Consider the following 18195-nt stretch of genomic DNA (forward strand, 5'->3'; position numbering starts at 1 on the left):
ATAAAAAAAAAAGAGAGCATATATATAGTTTGTTTACCTTAGCTTCAGAAAAAAAAGTGACAAAAAAGTGGTTTAATTACAAGTACATTATTCAGATAGCCGTTGAGATACCCAAACTAAAGAGTTTTACAAGAACACAAAAGTGAATGGAACTGCATCTGTTTGTATACAAACTTTCAAATAGTAGTACAAAGTGGGAATTAAGAGGCATGAAGTTTAATAAAGCTATGGTTAGTGATTAACCAACCACAAATTAAATAGATCAAGCTTTTCCAATATTTATATTAGAAATATCTGAAATTCTTTGGTTAAATTTGTGCAGAATACAATAGTTAGCAAATAATATAAGTCTGCTTAAACTTTTTATAGTTGGCAATGATTAGAATGAATTCACATTAACAAACCACACCACAAGGCCAGTACAAGACAAAAAGAAAGAATCACCCAAAACCAACCTACAACTCATCAGCACAATTCCACCCTTATCAGAAACTGTACCACCATAATTCTAGAAACATCTTTTTTACCTTGCTGTACAGAAAAGATGTTGCCAATCATAGAATTACCCAAGTTTTACCATTCAATAATGAGCTGTAGTTTCAGCCCTATTGTATATATATAGCTACCATTCTCATTTGTAACACAAGAAGAATATAACATTCTTTTCACTCATTGGTCATTGTCTTTTGCTCTCTCTATTTTTCTGCACTTTTAGTGTTCTGTCTTTGATGGTATCAGAGCTCCAATAGGAGCCTGCTGCACATCCACACCATGTCTCAAAACAACCAAGAAAAAATTGATGTTACCCAATCACCATCCAGTCCATACTATATTCACCCAAGTGAAACACCCTCTACTGTCCTCGTCTCTCCGCCACTCACCGGCGACAACTACCATCAATGGTCTCGTGCTTTCTCCATTGCACTTATCTCAAAGAACAAGATAGGTTTCCTGGATGGAACCATCCCAACTCCAGCCACCGATGACCCACTCTTCCCTTCCTGGCGTAGATGCAACACATTGGTCTCCTCTTGGATTTTCAATTCCCTCTCAGCGCCCATTGCTCAGAGCGTCATTTATTTCGACTATGCAGAAGCAATCTGGGAAGATCTCCGCAACAGATTCTCACAAGGAGACTTACTCCGTGTTGCTGAGCTACAAGAACAGATTTATGGCCTCAAGCAAGAATCTCTCTCCGTCACTCAATACCACACCGCCCTCCGAGCACTATGGGAAGAGCACGACACTTACTGCCCCGTCAAACCCTACATATGCCCGGCACGATCTTACCACGACCAAAACTTCATCATTCGGTTCCTCAAAGGCCTAGACGACTACTTCACTGTCGTCCGATCCCAAATCTTGCTCATTGACCCCCTTCCACCGGAAAGCAAAGTCTTCAACATGGTGATTCAACATGAACGCCAACTCCAAAGAGGCGCTAGTGTTCTCAACGAGCCCATCTCCCTCACCAACGCCGTCATCACGCCACAGCGGCGCCTAAATCCCGGGCGCGGCCGCGGCCACATCACCAATGATGGACGCAGTGGAGCCGAAAAAGTATGCGTCTACTGTGGGTGAACCGGTGATGGTGTGCAAAAGTTGGTGAATTAAAAATTATTAAAATAGTTACGTTGCAAGTATAGTTCTTAACTCACCGAAAATCTGCCTATCAATTTAGAAATATGTCACAGAGAATTGAAATGAAAAATACTGGGAGTATGAGTCCCAGGTCGTCTCCCAACGAGTTGCAGGAAAGTGTACTATTTTATTAATCAGAGATTTTCAAAGAAGTGAGTTGAGTAAATGGAAAATTAAAATTGATGAAATTAATTAATATAAATAAAAGCCTTGACTAGGAGTTGATTAGTTGGAATCTCTATTATTGTTGGAATGCTTCAAGATTAATTGATAATTAATGGTTGTTCTGTTTAGTTATCCTTTACTAGGTAAAGGAAAGTCAAACAAGTTGGAATGCTACGTCTGTTCACGAGTTGCAATCCACTTAGTTCAAAGGGATTGGTGTTAGTGACTAGAGAGCAATCCAACAGTTAATCCAATTACAATTTCTCTTTCAATTCTTCCAACTCAAGAGTTCCTTTCAATCAACCCCCCATCAAGTGAGGGAACTACTCGCTCATTGTAAATAATAAATCCATAACACATGAAAGAGAATTAAAAGAAGACATTATTATTAGAAATTAAAATGAATTAAAATAAAAGAAATAATCCTTGTATTAAATAATCATAAAAGTATTCCAATGGCAAAATTGAACAAAGCAAAGAACATGGAAGAATAAAACCAAGTTAAGAGGACGAACTAGAATGACGAAGTCTTGATGAGGTAATAACTCTTCTCAATGTTCCAGTGCTAAGACCAATTGAAAATTAAATCCTAAAAACTATGAATGTCTAGAGAGAAAACCTAGAGGAGGAGTAAAACTAGATCTAAAAACTGAAACTGTGTAGAATGAATGTTATCTTTGGTTTCTGCATGTTCTCTGGCTCTAGTCTGCTGTTCTGGGCCGAAAACTGGGTCGAAATAGGGTCCAAAATCGCCCCCAGCGAATTCTGCAGATTATGCAGATCGCACATGTCACGCGATCGCGTCACCCATGCGGACGCGTCATTCGCGCCTTTCCATGCCACGCGTTCGCGTCGTCCACGCTTCCGCGTCGCTCGAGCTTTTCCAATCCGCGCGGTCGCGTGAGCCATGCGGCCGCGTCACTGCGATTTGCCCTCTTTCGCGCGGTCGCGTGAGCCATGCGACCGCGTCACTTCTCGCTGGTTATCTCCTCAAATTCTTGTGTTCCTTCCATTTTTGCTAGCTTCCTTTCCAATCTCCAACTCATTCATGCCCTGTAAAGCCTGAAACACTCAACACACAGATCACGACATCGAATGGAATAAAGGAGAATTAAAAATACATGATTAAAGTCTCTAGGAAGCAGTTTTCAAACATGTAATAAATCCAGGAAGGAAATATAAATGCATGCTAATTTAATGGATAAGTGGGTAAGGATCATGATAAAACCACACAATTAAACACAATATAAACCATAAAATAGTGGTTTATCAACCTCCCTACACTTAAACATTAGCATATCCTCATGCTTAGTTGAAGGAGATAAAGTAAATAAGTATGAACATGTAGAAACCCATGCAATGCAATCCTATATATATAAATAAATGCAACTATATGATTTTTGCCCACTTGATCAAAAGTAAATAAGCTCTTCAAAACAATTACAAATCAAATTCCACTAATTCTATCATTATACAGTCAGACAGATAAAAGTGCAAGAAGATAGCTTATGAAAGCAGGGAACATGAAAATTCAAACATTGAACCCTCACTGACAATGTATGTACGCTCTAATCTCTAGTGTATAGGGTAATCGCTCTATCCTTCTCTAATCATGCTTTCTAACTTTTGTTCTTCTCCTAACCAATCAACAACAGTTAATATACCAATGCAAACATCATGAGGTCTTTTCAAGGTTGTAATGGGGCCAAGGTAAGGGTAAGGATATACATATGGTTAAGTGAGCTTATAAATTAAATCTTTAATTAACAACCCAACCTATATATTTTTAATGTAATCTTAAAGTTCATATCTAGCTACCCAGAATTCCCTTCTTCAATTCATACTCATGTATCAACTTTTTATTTTGATTTTATCATATGTGCATTGATCTTTGAATTCTGAATTCAACATTGGGGTAATTTTGTCCCCTTATTTATTTATTTATTTTTGATATAAATAATATATATCAATATATATATATATATATATATATATATATATATTGACATAAAAATAAATATAGCTTCTCAATGCACATAGATTTTTAATTCTTATAGTTTCACATGAGTAGGTATCCAAATTCCCATTAAATTCTCATGACACATTCCCTTAACAACTTTTGTTCCCACAATTTCGCATACTTAACTAGCACACACAATTCTATCTTAAGCTAACCAAAGATTCAATTTGGGATATACAATTATTTTTCTGCTTAAGGTTAGTAATGTGGTAAAATATAGAACAAATGGGATTTAAAGGCTCAAAGTGGTTAACAAGGGTAATTGAAAAGGGTAGGCTTAATTTGGATAAGTGAGTTTAAACAAATAATGGCCTCAATCATTTGCAGGCATACAGATATAATAAATATTGGACATATAAGATAAAACAAAATATAGATTACAATCATAGAGAAGTAAACATACAAGAATAAAATAATTATGGTTAAATAATGTAACCATACATAAAGGCTCAAATCTTCACAGGTTGTGTGTTCGTTAGCTCAAACATCATGTTCCAAATACAACTCAAGCAAATTTATCATAAAAATTTTGAAAAATTAGTGAAATTTTATTCCAAAGATAGAGTCTTAGAAGAAACTTATTGTCTTTTCAATCAAGTAGAGCATGCATGCAACTATCCTAATCTATGCAATTTATTCTATTCTATAAAAGAAAGAAAATCTAACTAAAATATCCTAATTATTGGTGCTAGAGAAGAGAAATTACCTCCGGAAGTCAGGTACTGACCGACCTCTCCACACTTAAGGCTTTGCACCGTCCTCGGTGCCATCTGTCAAGAACAGGGGTGGGCTGGTAGCAGTATCTCCACAGTCGGGACCATCATGGCTCCCTGTGCTGGAGCAATTCATCAGTTGTAGGTGCTTGTGATGTTGAAGAAGGAATATCTTCAACTGGAGCAGTAGGAAGGCTTGTAGTGGCTGCTGGAAGTCTGAGGTATTTCCCGTTAGGGACATACTGATCGTCCCGTGGAAGCACGGCCTTGGTGTCCCCAGCTCTGTAGGAGACTCTGGCTGCTGAGACAAGATCTGAGACCAAGGCGGGGAAAGGTAAGTTGCCCGCAATTTGTACGTATCCCATGGCATTCCGGATATGTCTTGATAGATGCAAAGGTTGGTTTGTAAGGATGCACCATAGTAGAACGGCCATGTCCGCAATGAAAGAGGACTCATAAGTGCTCGGGAAGACGTAATGGGACATGATCTGTGCCCATATGCGAGCCTCCAAGGTAAGTGCTGAAGCCAAGATTCCCTTAGGGCGGGTATGATGGTATCCGTAGATCCAACGGCTGCCAGGTAATGCGATAACTCTGAGAACGGAGTCCCAGTCAAATTGGTACTGCTGGCGCTTTAGTGCGGCTTCTTGAAAGGCGTCCATTCCTTCTGGGATAGGAGGAAGACTCAGAGCTTGCTGAATGGCCTCTTCTGTAATGGGGACTTGCTTCTGACAGACATAGACAGACTGCAGAGTTGGCAGGTAGAAGTTGGAGTAGAACTCAACTACCCAAGAAAGATTGACCTACCTTGGCTGTCTCCGTAGGAAACCCCATTGTCTTCGTTCAATTTGCGGCTTAACAAAGGTAGCAATATTAGACAGGAGGATAAGAAGGTATTCATTGTTATAGTTCCTTTCTGCCAGGATAGGGAACATCTGCTCACAGAAGCGATTAGGAAATCGCGCAGTGTCCTTTGTTGGAAAGGCTTTCTCCTTTTTATCAACCTTTATTATCCTCTTAACTCTTCTTGTTGAGGGATTGACCGTAGTTGAAGAAGGCTCTGCCACTAATGCTCTTTTAGTTCCTCTTCTTGATGGGGGTTTAGGAGCTGCTTTCTCTTTTCCTTTCTTAGTGGCCATCCTGAAAAAGGGAAGAGAAAGTAAATTAAATTCAAAGAGATATCTAGCAAGGAAGAGAATGGAAAAGGCTATGTTGGATGCACAGTAGGATGTAACTGACATGAACACATGCTCGCGAGTACATGTGAAAAGCCATTAATGAAAATAGCTAGTGCATCGAAGAACAAGTGAATGCAAGGTGTTTATTGGCATGCCGGAAAAGGGCATGAGTAGCATAGACCAAGCATTACTTGTAATAAATTACCATGTTTGTATTGACAATTATATTCAATTAATACAATAGTAAGGAGAATTTATGAAAAGCAAGCATTAAATAGTAGAAAGTATAATAGAGAAGTGCATAATGCCATATGGGCTTTTTCACAAACACATAGCATGCATGGTGAATAAGATATAGAAAATATGAAGGTGAACATGCAAGCAATCCCTTAAAGAAAATAATAATAATTGGCAAACAATTTGCAACAATCCACAAACATATAATGAGGAATAATGACTCAAATAAATTTCTAACACCATGTAAAAAGGAAAAGAAGAAGAAAGAAAATATGAATAATGAAAAGAAGAAGAAAAGAAAAAGAAAATAACATATAAAATAATAAGAATGATAGAAAGGAAAAGAAGGAAGAAGAAAATAGAACCTTGTTAATGGAGGTAAGAGAGAGAGAGTGAAAGGTGAGATAGAAGGGAGAAGGGGGAAGGAAGAAATAAGGAGGGAAAAGAAAAACTAGGATTTGGAGGAGAGAAAGATAAGATAATTTGGCAATTTAGGTTGAGCTGTGCGGCGCACGCGACGCGGCCGCGTGGGCACGCGTTCGCGTGAGTTGTGCTTCAGGTAAGGTGACACGGTCGCGTCGGTCACGCGGTCGCGTGACCCATGTTATGCTTTTGGCGCGAGTACAGCCTCGCGCCTGCACAACTCTCTGTTCAAATTAATTTATTTGCCAAAATTGGGGTGACGCGATCGCGTGGGGAACGCGATCGCGTGAGTGGGCTTCAGAAAAGGGATGACGCGGACGCGTCGGCGACGCGGTCGCGTGATAGGGATTGTGCATCCAGCACCAATCCAGCACCACTCTCGCACAATATTTCATTGTGCACCCATTTTACGTCGAAAACTCAGGGCACGCGGCCGCGTGGGGCACACAGACGCGTGGGAGGCCATTATTCCCATGCGATGCGGACGCGTCAATGACGCGGTCGCGTGGGTTGATTTGTGCCATTGGCACGCCTCCAGCCATGCTCCAGCGTGACTCTCTGTTCATTTTTATTTTTCTTCACTCTCCTTGCGACGCGGACGCGTCGCTGATGCGATCGCGTCACGTGGCATTTTTTTTTAAATTTAAAAAATATAAAAACATGTAAATGTAGATGCACGAAAGTACTAATAAAGAGAAGAGTTATTGAATAGGAAAAACTAAAAATAAAGAAAAGAACGATCATACCATGGTGGGTTGTCTCCCACCTAGCACTTTGCTTTAACGTCCGTAAGTTGGACGCTCTACTAGCTCAATCTTCTGCTATGTGGGGATCTTCCAAGAGGAAGATCTCAAGCTCCTTATTTCTCTGCATCTTCTCGCCATGGTATAGCTTCAGGCGTTGTCCATTAACCTTGATAAGTTCAGAGCTTGAAGGATGGCTTAGGTGATAAACTCCGTACGGTTCGGCCTTCTCTACTCTATATGGACCTTCCCATCTTGATCTCAACTTACCTGGCATGAGCCTTAGTCGAGATTTGTAAAGGAGGACTAAATCCCCAGGTTGAAACTCTTTCTTCTTGATGTTCTGATCATGTACAGCCTTCATCTTCTCCTTGTATATTCTTGAGTTCTCATAAGCTTCTAGGCGAAGGCTCTCCAGTTCTTGCAGTTGCAACTTCCTTTCAGCTCCGGCTTTCTCAATTCCCATGTTGCACTCCTTAACTGCCCAAAAGGCTCTGTGCTCTACTTCAACTGGGAGATGACAAGCTTTTTCATAAACTAAGCGGAAATGACTCATCTCAATGGGTGTCTTGTATGCTGTTCTATATGCCCAGAGTGCATCTTGTAGCCTGGTGCTCCAGTCTTTTCTATGAGGCTTTACTATCTTTTGTAAGATACGCTTAATTTCTCTGTTTGACACCTCGGCTTGCCCATTAGTTTAGGGATGATAAGCTGTTGCAACTTTATGAATTATCCCATGCTTCTTCATTAATCCTGTTAGTCTCCTGTTACAAAAATGGGTGCCTTGATCGCTCACGATTGCTCGTGGTGATCCAAAGCGACAAATAATATGGTTTCTCACAAAGAAAACAACAGTGTTAGCATCATCAGTACGGGTAGGAATTGCTTCCACCCATTTGGAAACATAATCCACAACTAACAATATGTAAAAATATCCATTAGAATTTGGAAATGGACCCATGAAGTCAATGCCCCAAACATAAAAAATTTTACAGAAAAGCATAATTTGTTGAGGCATCTCATCCCTCCTGGATATATTGCCAAATTTCTGGCATGGGAGACAATATTTACAAAACTCAGCAGCGTCTCTAAAAAGAGTAGGCCACCAGAATCCACAGTCTAAGATCTTTCTAGCTGTTCTTTGAGGGCCAAAATATCCTCCACTCTCAGATGAGTGACAGGCCTCTAAAATGGATTGGAATTTTGATTGAGGCACACAACGTCTAATTACCTGGTCAGCGCCACATCTCCATAAATATGGGTCATCCCATATATAATATTTAGACTCGCTTTTCAGCTTGTCTCTTTGATGCTTAGAAAAATTTGGAGGAAATGTGCGGCTAACTAAATAATTAGCAACAGGTGCATACCAAGGGACTACCTCAGATACTGCTTGCAGGTTATCAAAAGGAAAATTATCATCTATAGGAGTAGAATCATCCTTAATATGCTCAAGGCGATTCAAGTGGTCTGCCACTAAATTCTGATTACCACTCCTATCCTTTATTTCTAAATCAAATTCTTGTAACAGCAGTATCCAACGTATAAGTCTTGGTTTGGACTCCTTTTTAGCTAACAGATACTTTAAAGCTGCATGGTCCGAATACACTACTACTCTAGTACCAAGTAAATAAGCCCGGAATTTATCCAGAGCAAAAACAATAGCAAGAAGCTCTTTCTCAGTAGTAGTATAATTGGACTGGGCAGTGTCTTAAGTCTTAGACGCATAAGCAATAACAAAAGGATCCTTACCTTCACGCTGAGCCAGCGCTGCTCCTACTGCATGATTGAAAGCATCGCACATGATTTCAAACGGCTGGCTCCAGTCTGGTCCTCTCACAATTAGAGCTTGAGTCAGAGCAGTTTTCAGCTTATCAAATGCTTGTTTGCAATCCTCACTGAACTTGAACTCAATATCCTTCTGTAGTAATCTGGATAAGGGAAGTGCTACCTTACTAAAGTCCTTAATAAATCTCCTGTAAAAACCTGCATGGCCAAGAAACGAACGGATTTCCCTCACAGAAGAGGGGTAAGGTAAACTGGAAATAACATTCACCTTTGCTGGGTCTACAGAAATGCCATTATTAAATACCACATGTCCTAATACAATCCCTTGTTTTACCATAAAGTGACATTTTTCAAAATTTAATAAAAGGTTTGTATTAACACATCTATCTAATACTCTAGATAATCCATCTAAGCAAAGGCTAAAAGAATCACCATAAATGCTAAAATCGTCCATAAAAACTTTCATACAGTCCTCAATAAGGTCAGAGAAAAGACTCATCATGCACCTTTGGAAAGTAGCTGGTACATTGCACAAGCCAAAGGGCATTCTCTTGTAGGCATAAGTCCCAAAAGGACATGTAAAAGTGGTCTTTTCCTGATCCTCAGGAGCTATATGAATCTGGAAATAACCTGTGTAACCATCTAAAAAGCAATAATGTGATTTACCTTACAGGCGATCCAGCATTTGATCAATGAATGGAAGTGGGTAGTGATCCTTACGGGTAGCTTGGTTGAGACGCCTGTAATCAATGCAGACTCTCCAAGCATTCTGAACTCTAGTTGCTATGAGCTCTCCATGCTTATTCTTCACTGTAGTGACTCCAGACTTCTTGGGCACCACCTGTACTGGGCTTACCCATTCACTGTCTGAAATGGGGTATATGATACCTGCTTCCAATAGTCTGGTCACTTCCTTTTTGACAACTTCCAAGATAGTGGGATTCAATCTTCTTTGGGGTTGACGGACAGGTCTTGCTCCCTCTTCTAAGAATATTCTGTGCTCACATACTTGAGGGTTGATGCCTACTATGTCTACCAAACTCCACCCAATTGCCTTCTTATGCCTCCTCAGCACATCAAGTAACTGCTCTTCTTGTTGAGAAGTAAGTTCCCTTGCAATGATAACTGGAAACTTCTGCTCATCTTCAAGATAAGCATATTTGAGATGTGGAGGGAGGGGTTTCAATTCTAACTTCTGATCATGGGCAGGCTCTGGATTATCTGGAGCTTGTGAAAATGACGAAGTGCCCTCATTGTCAGTTAAGAGGGTCCCCACACTTGGACCTTGTCCAATGTGCCTCTCTTCAAACTCTTCCTTGTGAACTTCAGCTACACTTTCATCTATGACATCACACTGGAAGATAGAATGATCTTCTGGAGGGTTGTCAATGACTCCATTCAGATTGAAGATTACTATGCGGCCATCTATTTCAAAGGAGTATATTCCTGAAAAAGCATCTAATTTGAATTTTGATGTCTTCATGAATGGTCTTCCAAGTAGGATCGATGATGGCTTATCTGAATCATTATGGGGCATCTCCAGGATATAAAAATTAGTGGGAAATGTAAGCCCTTTAATATTCACTAAAACATCTTCAGCAACTCCAGCCACTGTAATAATGCTTTTATCTGCTAACACAAAATGAGCTGCCGACCTTTTTAAGGGAGGGAGCCTCAAAATATCATATATAGATAAAGGTATTATACTAACACATGCTCCTAAATCACACATGCAATCATAAATTACTACACCACCAATAGTACAGCTAACTATACAAGGACCTGGATCACTACATTTTTCAGGTAATCCTCCCATTAAAGCAGATATGGAACTACCTAAAGGAATAGTTTCTAATTCATTAATTTTGTCTTTATGGATACACAAATCTTTTAGAAACTTTGCATATTTAGGTACCTATTGAATAACATCAAAAAGAGGAACAGCTACCTCAACCTTTTTGAATATTTCTACCATTTTGGGATCGGGTTCCAGCTGCTTCCTGGGCTTCCTTGCAAGTTGTGGAAATAGAATAGGGGTAGTGTTTTCTGCAGTGTCTGCGCCTCTTGGTGCTTCCTCCTGTGGTTGAGCTTCTTCTTCTTCAGCTATGTCCTGTATGTTCTCTTCCTCTTCAACATCTTCTATTTCTACTACCTCTTCAGCTGAGGCATGTTCTGGTGGGCTTGGTTCCTCCTGGTTCCTCTCCTGCAGTGTGGTTCCGGACCTTAGGGTGATGGCATTGATGCCTCCCTTTGGATTGGGTAATGGTTGAGAGGGGATTCCAGTGGAGCTTGAAGGTTGATTACTGGAATTTTGTGTTGATCCAATCTGTGAGATAAGAGCTTGCAAAGTAGAGATCAGACCATTCAGACTGGCATTAATACTGTTCATGATGTTATTTTCCATGGTCTGTTGTCTTCGCTCAAAAGATTGTAGTAACTCTTCATTAGGAGATAAAGAAGAATGAGTAAATTGAGAGGTTTGCTGTTGATTGTTCTGTGGTCCTTGATTTTGCCTCAGGTGAGGTGCTCTGTAAGGTTGATTCTGCTGCCTGTTGTTGTTATTATTCCACCTCTGATTTCCCTGATTATCTCTGCCTCCTCTATTATTTTTGTCCCTCCAATTCTGGTTAGAATTGTCCTGCCATCCATGGTTATTATTTCCACTTTGATTGTACCCTTGGTTGGGGCGGTCATAGAAGTTATGAGTGGATGCCACCATGTTGTCTTCTTGTTGGAGGTGCGGGCATTCATCAGTATAATGGCTATAATCAGCACAGACTCCACAAACTCTCTGTGGGACTAGCTGTTGGTTTTGCTGTGGTGGAGGAGGTTGAGCTTGCTGAACTTGTTGTTGATTCAATTGCATCTGCTTCAGCAAGTTGGTCATCTCACTTATACTCTGAGCTAGAGCCGCAGTCTCTCTGTTAGAGGATACTTCTGCAATGGCTTTTGAACAGCCTTGCCTTTGCTTGTGGTTCCTAGTAGATTCAGCTAAATCACTGATCAATTGCCATGCCTCATCAGTGGTCTTGTACTTCTTCATAGACCTATTGCTATCTGTTCACGAGTTGCAACCCACTTAGTTCAAAGGGATTGGTGTTAGTGACTAGAGAGCAATCCAACAGTTAACCCAATTACAATTTCTCTTTCAATCCTTCCAACTCAAGAGTTCCTTTCAATCAACCCCCATCAAGTGAGGGAACTACTCACTCATTGTAAATAATAAATCCATAACACATGAAAGGAAATTAAAAGAAGACATGATTATTAGAAATTAAAATGAATTAAAATAAAAGAAATAATCCTTGTATTAAATAATCATAAAGTATTCCAATGGCAAAATTGAACAAAGCAAAGAACATGGAAGAATAAAACCAAGTTAAGAGAACGAACTAGAATGACGAAGTCTTGATGAGGTAATAACTCTTCTCAATGTTCCAGTGCTAAGACCAATTGAAAATTAAATCCTAAAAACTATGAATGTCTAGAGAGAAAACCTAGAGGAGGAGTAAAACTAGATCTAAAAACTGAAACTGTGTAGAATGAATGTTATCTTTGGTTTCTGCATGTTCTCTGGCTCTAGTCTGCTGTTCTGGGCCGAAAACTGGGTCGAAATAGGGTCCAAAATCACCCCTAGCAAATTCTGCAGATTATGCAGATCGCACATGTCACGCGATCGCGTCACCCATGCGGACGCGTCATTCGCGCCTTTCCATGCCACGCGTTCGCGTCGTCCACGCTTTCGCGTCGCTCGAGCTTTTCCAATCCGCGCGGTCGCGTAAGCCATGCGGCCGCGTCACTGCAATTTGCCCTCTTTCGCGCGGTCACATGAGCCATGCGACCGCGTCACTTCTCGCTGGTTATCTCCTCAAATTCTTGTGTTCCTTCCATTTTTTCTAGCTTCCTTTCCAATCTCCAACTCATTCATGCCCTGTAAAGCCTGAAACACTCAACACACAGATCACGGCATCGAATGGAATAAAGGAGAATTAAAAATACATGATTAAAGTCTCTAGGAAGCAGTTTTCAAACATGTAATAAATCCAGGAAGGAAATATAAATGCATGCTAATTTAATGGATAAGTGGGTAAGGATCATGATAAAACCACACAATTAAACACAATATAAACCATAAAATAGTGGTTTATCAACCGGCCACACCGTCGACGAGTGCTACGGCAAGCACGACTATCCACCTGGCCACCCACGCTACCCCGGCCGTCCTCGGTTCAATGATCGCAGCAACTCCACCGCCTCCTATACCAATGCCACTGCCGCCAACCCTAATTCCTCACATCAACAACTCAGCAGAACCGGATCAAGCAAAGAAGAGACCTACCCAACTTCTGGGCCTAGTTTGTCACAAGCTCAATATCAATCTCTCTTAGCTCTTCTCCACAATGTTCATGGGCAGCAGTTTATAGACAAACCCACACCACAAGGTCAACATGGGCCATCTGAGGCCAAGTCTGATATCACTGTTACGCATACAAACACTGCATATTGTTCTTTTCATTTCTCATCCCATTTATCACCTAACACACCTTCTATAAGCTCACACAACAGTGGCAAATGGATACTAGATTCAGGAGCCACTGACCACATCTGTTCTTCATTATCATATTTTCAAATCCACCACAAGATTAACCTGATACATGTTTACCTTCCAAATAATTCCATTATCACTGCACACTATTGTGGATCAATAAATTTCTCACCACACCTAACTTTGCACAACATTTTATATATTCCTGGTTTCACCTTCAATATTCTATCTATCTCTAAACTAATCACAACTCTCTCATGTCAATTGCTCTTTTCTGAATTTTTCTGCCAAATACAGGATGCGAAGTCCTTGAAGATGATTGGTTCGGCTGAATTGAGAGATGGATTGTACTACCTAGCCGACAAGTTGCAACCACAAAAACCTATTAGGACCAACAGTTCCACCAACTTAGCCAATGTTAATAACTTCATCACAACCCCAATCACAGATAGCAATGTATGGCATTGTAGGCTAGGCCACCTCTCGGACCAAAGATTAAGAGAACTCCACCATCAATTTCCTTTTATTAATCCACATGTCAATGAATTTTGTGATGTCTGTCACATGGCAAAACAAAAGTGATTGTCTTTTCCTTTGAGTACAAATAATGCATCCAAACCTTTTGAATTAATACATTTAGACATTTGGGGACCTTTTTCCAAAATATCAATACATGGGCACAAATATTTTTTAACTATTGTTGATGATTTTAGTAGATTTACTTGGATAATCTTACTAAAATCAAAAGGAGAAGTTGGCACAAAAATTCAGAACTTCATCGCCTTAGTCAAAAATCAATTTGACACCAATGTCAAAACCATTAGATCCGACAATGGCCCTGAATTCCTTCTTAATGATTTTTATGCCAAAAAAGGCATTCACCACCAAAAGTCTTGTGTGGAAACACCACAACAAAACGGAAGGGTAGAACGCAAACACCAACACGTACTCAATGTCGCTAGAGCTTTAATGTTTCAATCAAACCTCCCTCCATCCTTTTGGTCCTATGCTGTAAACCATGCTATCTTCTTAATAAACAAAGTTCCCTCACCAATCATTCAAAAAAAAACTCCATTTCAACTCCTCTTCCACAAATCACCTGATTTTCACTCACTCAAAGTTTTTGGATGCTTATGCTATGCCTCCACCCTCACCAACCACCGTTCAAAATTCGATCCCCGTGCTAGAAGAGGTGTTTTCTTAGGTTTCAAAACCGGCACAAAAGGTTTCATCATACTAGACTTAGACACCCGTGAGATTTTCATCTCCAGAAATGTCCAATTCATTGAGTCATGGCTCCCTTTTCACAAACAAACTCAACCTGACCAAAACCCCTCCAACCCTCCCAACATCCTTCCCCAATCACCCACCATCTTTGAAGAACCAATCCACAACCACCACACTTAGTAACATCCCAACCTTCATCAAGCACAATTCAAACACCCACAATGTCTCAAACCAACAATGATGGAACTCCCCTCCCCCACACAAACACAAGTCCAATTCCTTCTTCAATCATTTCCCCAGCCCAAACCACCTCGTCCACTCTTCCCACAACCCCAACCACACTACCCATTCCCGCTGCACCCCGCCGCTCCAACAGAACCCATGCCCCGCCGCGCAACTTGGCAAACTACTATTGCAATCTCTCTCTCACAATGCTGCACCAACCATCTTGAAGATGCCAGCATCCAATCTCACACTCACTCTCGTATACACGAGTCTCACCCCATCACCGACGCTTCCTCTTCTCCGTCTCCACAAAACCCGAGCCACGAACATTCGCAGATGCCAAAACTCAGCCATGTTGGCGTGACGCCATGCGAGCTGAAATTTTGGCCCTAGAACAAAATCAGACTTGGGACATTGTCGACACTCCCGCTGATGTGAAGCCCATAGGTTGTCGATGGGTCTATCGCATCAAACGCCAGCCCGACGGCAGCATTGAGCGCTACAAAGCGCGACTGGTGGCAAAAGGGTATGCACAGATTGAAGGGGCGGATTACCTCGAAACCTTTTCTCCGGTGGTAAAGATCACCACCATTCGAGTCCTCCTTGCTCTCACCTCCATCAATAATTGGACACTGCACCAGTTAGACGTCCACAACGCCTACCTCCATGGTGACCTCCTTGAAACTGTGTACATGAGCTTGCCACCTAGTTTGACACCTTCCAAGCCTGGTCAATGTTGTCGTTTAAGGAAGTCTTTGTATGACCTTAGACAATCAGGAAGACAATGGTATGAGAAGCTCAGCTCCTTTTTACTCTCGTGTGGATACCAGCAGACCCTGACGGATTACAGCCTATTCTTCAAAGTATCTGGTAAAGCATTTACTGCCCTCCTTGTCTATGTTGATGATATAGTTGTCACTGGTAGCTCTGTTTCTGAGATTGAATCCATTAAGGCTGCCTTAGATTCTAAGTTCAAAATTAAGGATCTTGGCACACTTAAATATTTTCTTGGCATTGAGGTAGCGCATTCTGCTGCTGGCATCTACCTTTGCCAACAAAAATACTGTTTAGACATTATCATTGATGCTGGTCTTACCGCTGCCAAACCCTCGTCTACCCCAATGGATGACTCCATTCGCCTCAGCCAAAACACCGGAGAACCCCTTGATGATATCACTGCCTACCGACGGCTCATTGGCCGCCTCATTTACCTCACCACAACCAGGCCTGACATTACTTTTGCTACTCAACAATTGAGCCAATTTGTCCATAACCCAAGCAAAATTCACTTTAATGTAGCCCTCCGCATTCTCAAATACTTAAAAGGATCGCCAGGCAAAGGCATCTTTTTTCCAAGGGACTCCCCCCTCCAAATCTCTGATTTTAGTGATGCCGATTGGGGACGCTGCCCCGACACTCGCCGATCTACCACAGGATATTGCTTCTTCCTTGGAAAATCTCTTATATCCTGGAAAACCAATAAATAGGACACAGTATCTTGTTCCTCAACCGAAGCGGAGTATCGAGCTCTCTCTACAACTACCAAAGAATTACTATGGCTACTCAACTTGTTTCAGGCTCTCAACATTAACTGCATCCGCCCACCCGTGCTATACTATGATAATCAAAGCGCCCTCCACATCGCTGCCAACCCTGTCTTCTATGAGAGAACTAAACATCTCGAAGTGGATTGCCACTTAGTTCGCGAAAAAGTTCAAGCTGGACTTTTGCACCTCCTTCCAGTTTCCTCCTCCAACCAACTTGCGGATGTCTTCACCAAAGCACTGCCACCCCGCCTTTTCACTGTCAACATATCTAAGCTGGGATTGAAAGACATCTTTCAATCTCCAGCTTGCGGGGGGCTAACAAACCACACCACAAGGCCAGTACAAGACAAAAAGAAAGAATCACCCAAAACCAACCTACAACTTATCAGCACAATTCCACCTTTATCAGAAACTGTACCACCATAATTCTAGAAACATCTTTTTTGCCTTGCTGTACAGAAAAGATGTTGCCAATCATAGAATTACCCAAGTTTTACCATTCAATAAGAAGAATATAACATTCTTTTCACTCATTGGTCATTGTCTTTTGCTCTCTCTATTTTTCTACACTTTTAGTATTCTGTCTTTGACACATAATTGATGAAATTGAATTTTCTTATTATTAGAATAAATAATTTCGTACTGCCTATATTCTATTCGGAATGTAAGAAATATTGCCATATGCATAGCTTAAATGTAAAGAGTGAAATTATAGGGATCTCTTATTGAAAAACGCACTTGTCACTTATGGTGTGAAGCGTCTCCCCTTCTCCGACCACATAGATCTCCTCGCAGGGTCGTCGGAGAGTAATAATAGTGCTGCTATTGTGTTCATCAGTGAAGATGGTTAGCATGATTAGGACAGTGGAAGAAACAAGGAGAAGAGCACAGTACCATGAAGCTTCTTCAGCTGTGGCGTTTCCCTTTCTGGACTTCAAAGCCATTGATGTCTTGGTCACTTTTTCACAAAAGAGAGCAAGCTAAGATCGATAGTTGGAACTTGGAAGTTATTAATATTATATAAATGAAGATGAAGATGAAGATATAAGGATGAAATAGGATAAAGAGAGAAAATAGGGGGCACGATGCTTGTGAGGGTCAGTTTTGGCGGTTATTCCGGACAATACAGGGGGTTGTGGAACAACAACAAAAGGAGCAACAAGATATGGAAATATTTATTAAATATCTTTTAAATAATATATATTGATAAATAAAATATTTAATTTATTTATATAAAAAAAATTTCAGGTTGTCTAACAACAAGAAGGAGCAACAACATATCGAAAATATGGTCACGTATCTAATTTATGGATTCTTTTTACATTATTTTATAGAATAAGTTGTGTGTTTTTTTTTTAAGAAAAAACTACTTTTCTTTAAGTTTTTTTTTATTTTTTTATTTTTTACGAATAATTTTAATATTTTATGCATTCCTTGCAAACCAAGTTCATTGTTGAGAATAATTTTGTTTAAATTGTTGAGAATAATTTTGTTTAAATGTAAGGGTATTTCAACATTGTTTAATTCATCTAATTACTTGACTTAAACTTGAAAGAGTTAAGAGTTTCGAGCTTGAATTTGAAACTTTTGGTTTGGTAAAATCCTCTTCTTTAATATGGCTTTGCGACTTTGCCGCTTGAGTAGAAACTAGAAAGTCATTAGTCCATTGTTTTAAGTTGTCAGTTAAAAAAAATTTAAACTCGTTTTATTTTATTTTATTTTATTTAAAATTTTGTGTGGTT

General features: G+C 40.3%; 1 protein-coding gene across 1 annotated transcript; it reads left to right on the plus strand.

Moving 5' to 3' along the window:
• LOC107627898 lies at window positions 772-14036 on the plus strand. Its single transcript, XM_016330709.1, has 3 exons — window positions 772-1577; window positions 13049-13565; window positions 13752-14036. The coding sequence occupies exons 1-3, from the start codon at window positions 772-774 to the stop codon at window positions 14034-14036; spliced, it is 1608 nt and encodes a 535-aa protein (XP_016186195.1).

The sequence above is a fragment of the Arachis ipaensis genome, chromosome B02 (genome assembly GCF_000816755.2).
Source record: "Arachis ipaensis cultivar K30076 chromosome B02, Araip1.1, whole genome shotgun sequence".
Lineage (NCBI taxonomy): Eukaryota > Viridiplantae > Streptophyta > Magnoliopsida > Fabales > Fabaceae > Arachis > Arachis ipaensis.

Bases quoted from the DNA above. Each gene is read 5' to 3' on its own strand.
- LOC107627898 (XM_016330709.1), top strand. From the start codon at position 772: ATGTCTCAAAACAACCAAGAAAAAATTGATGTTACCCAATCACCATCC. The intron at 1,578-13,048 runs GTGAACCGGTGA...ACCATAAAATAG, and splicing joins AAAGTATGCGTCTACTGTGG to TGGTTTATCAACCGGCCACA. The intron at 13,566-13,751 runs GTTTACCTTCCA...TGCCAAATACAG, and splicing joins ACAAGATTAACCTGATACAT to GATGCGAAGTCCTTGAAGAT.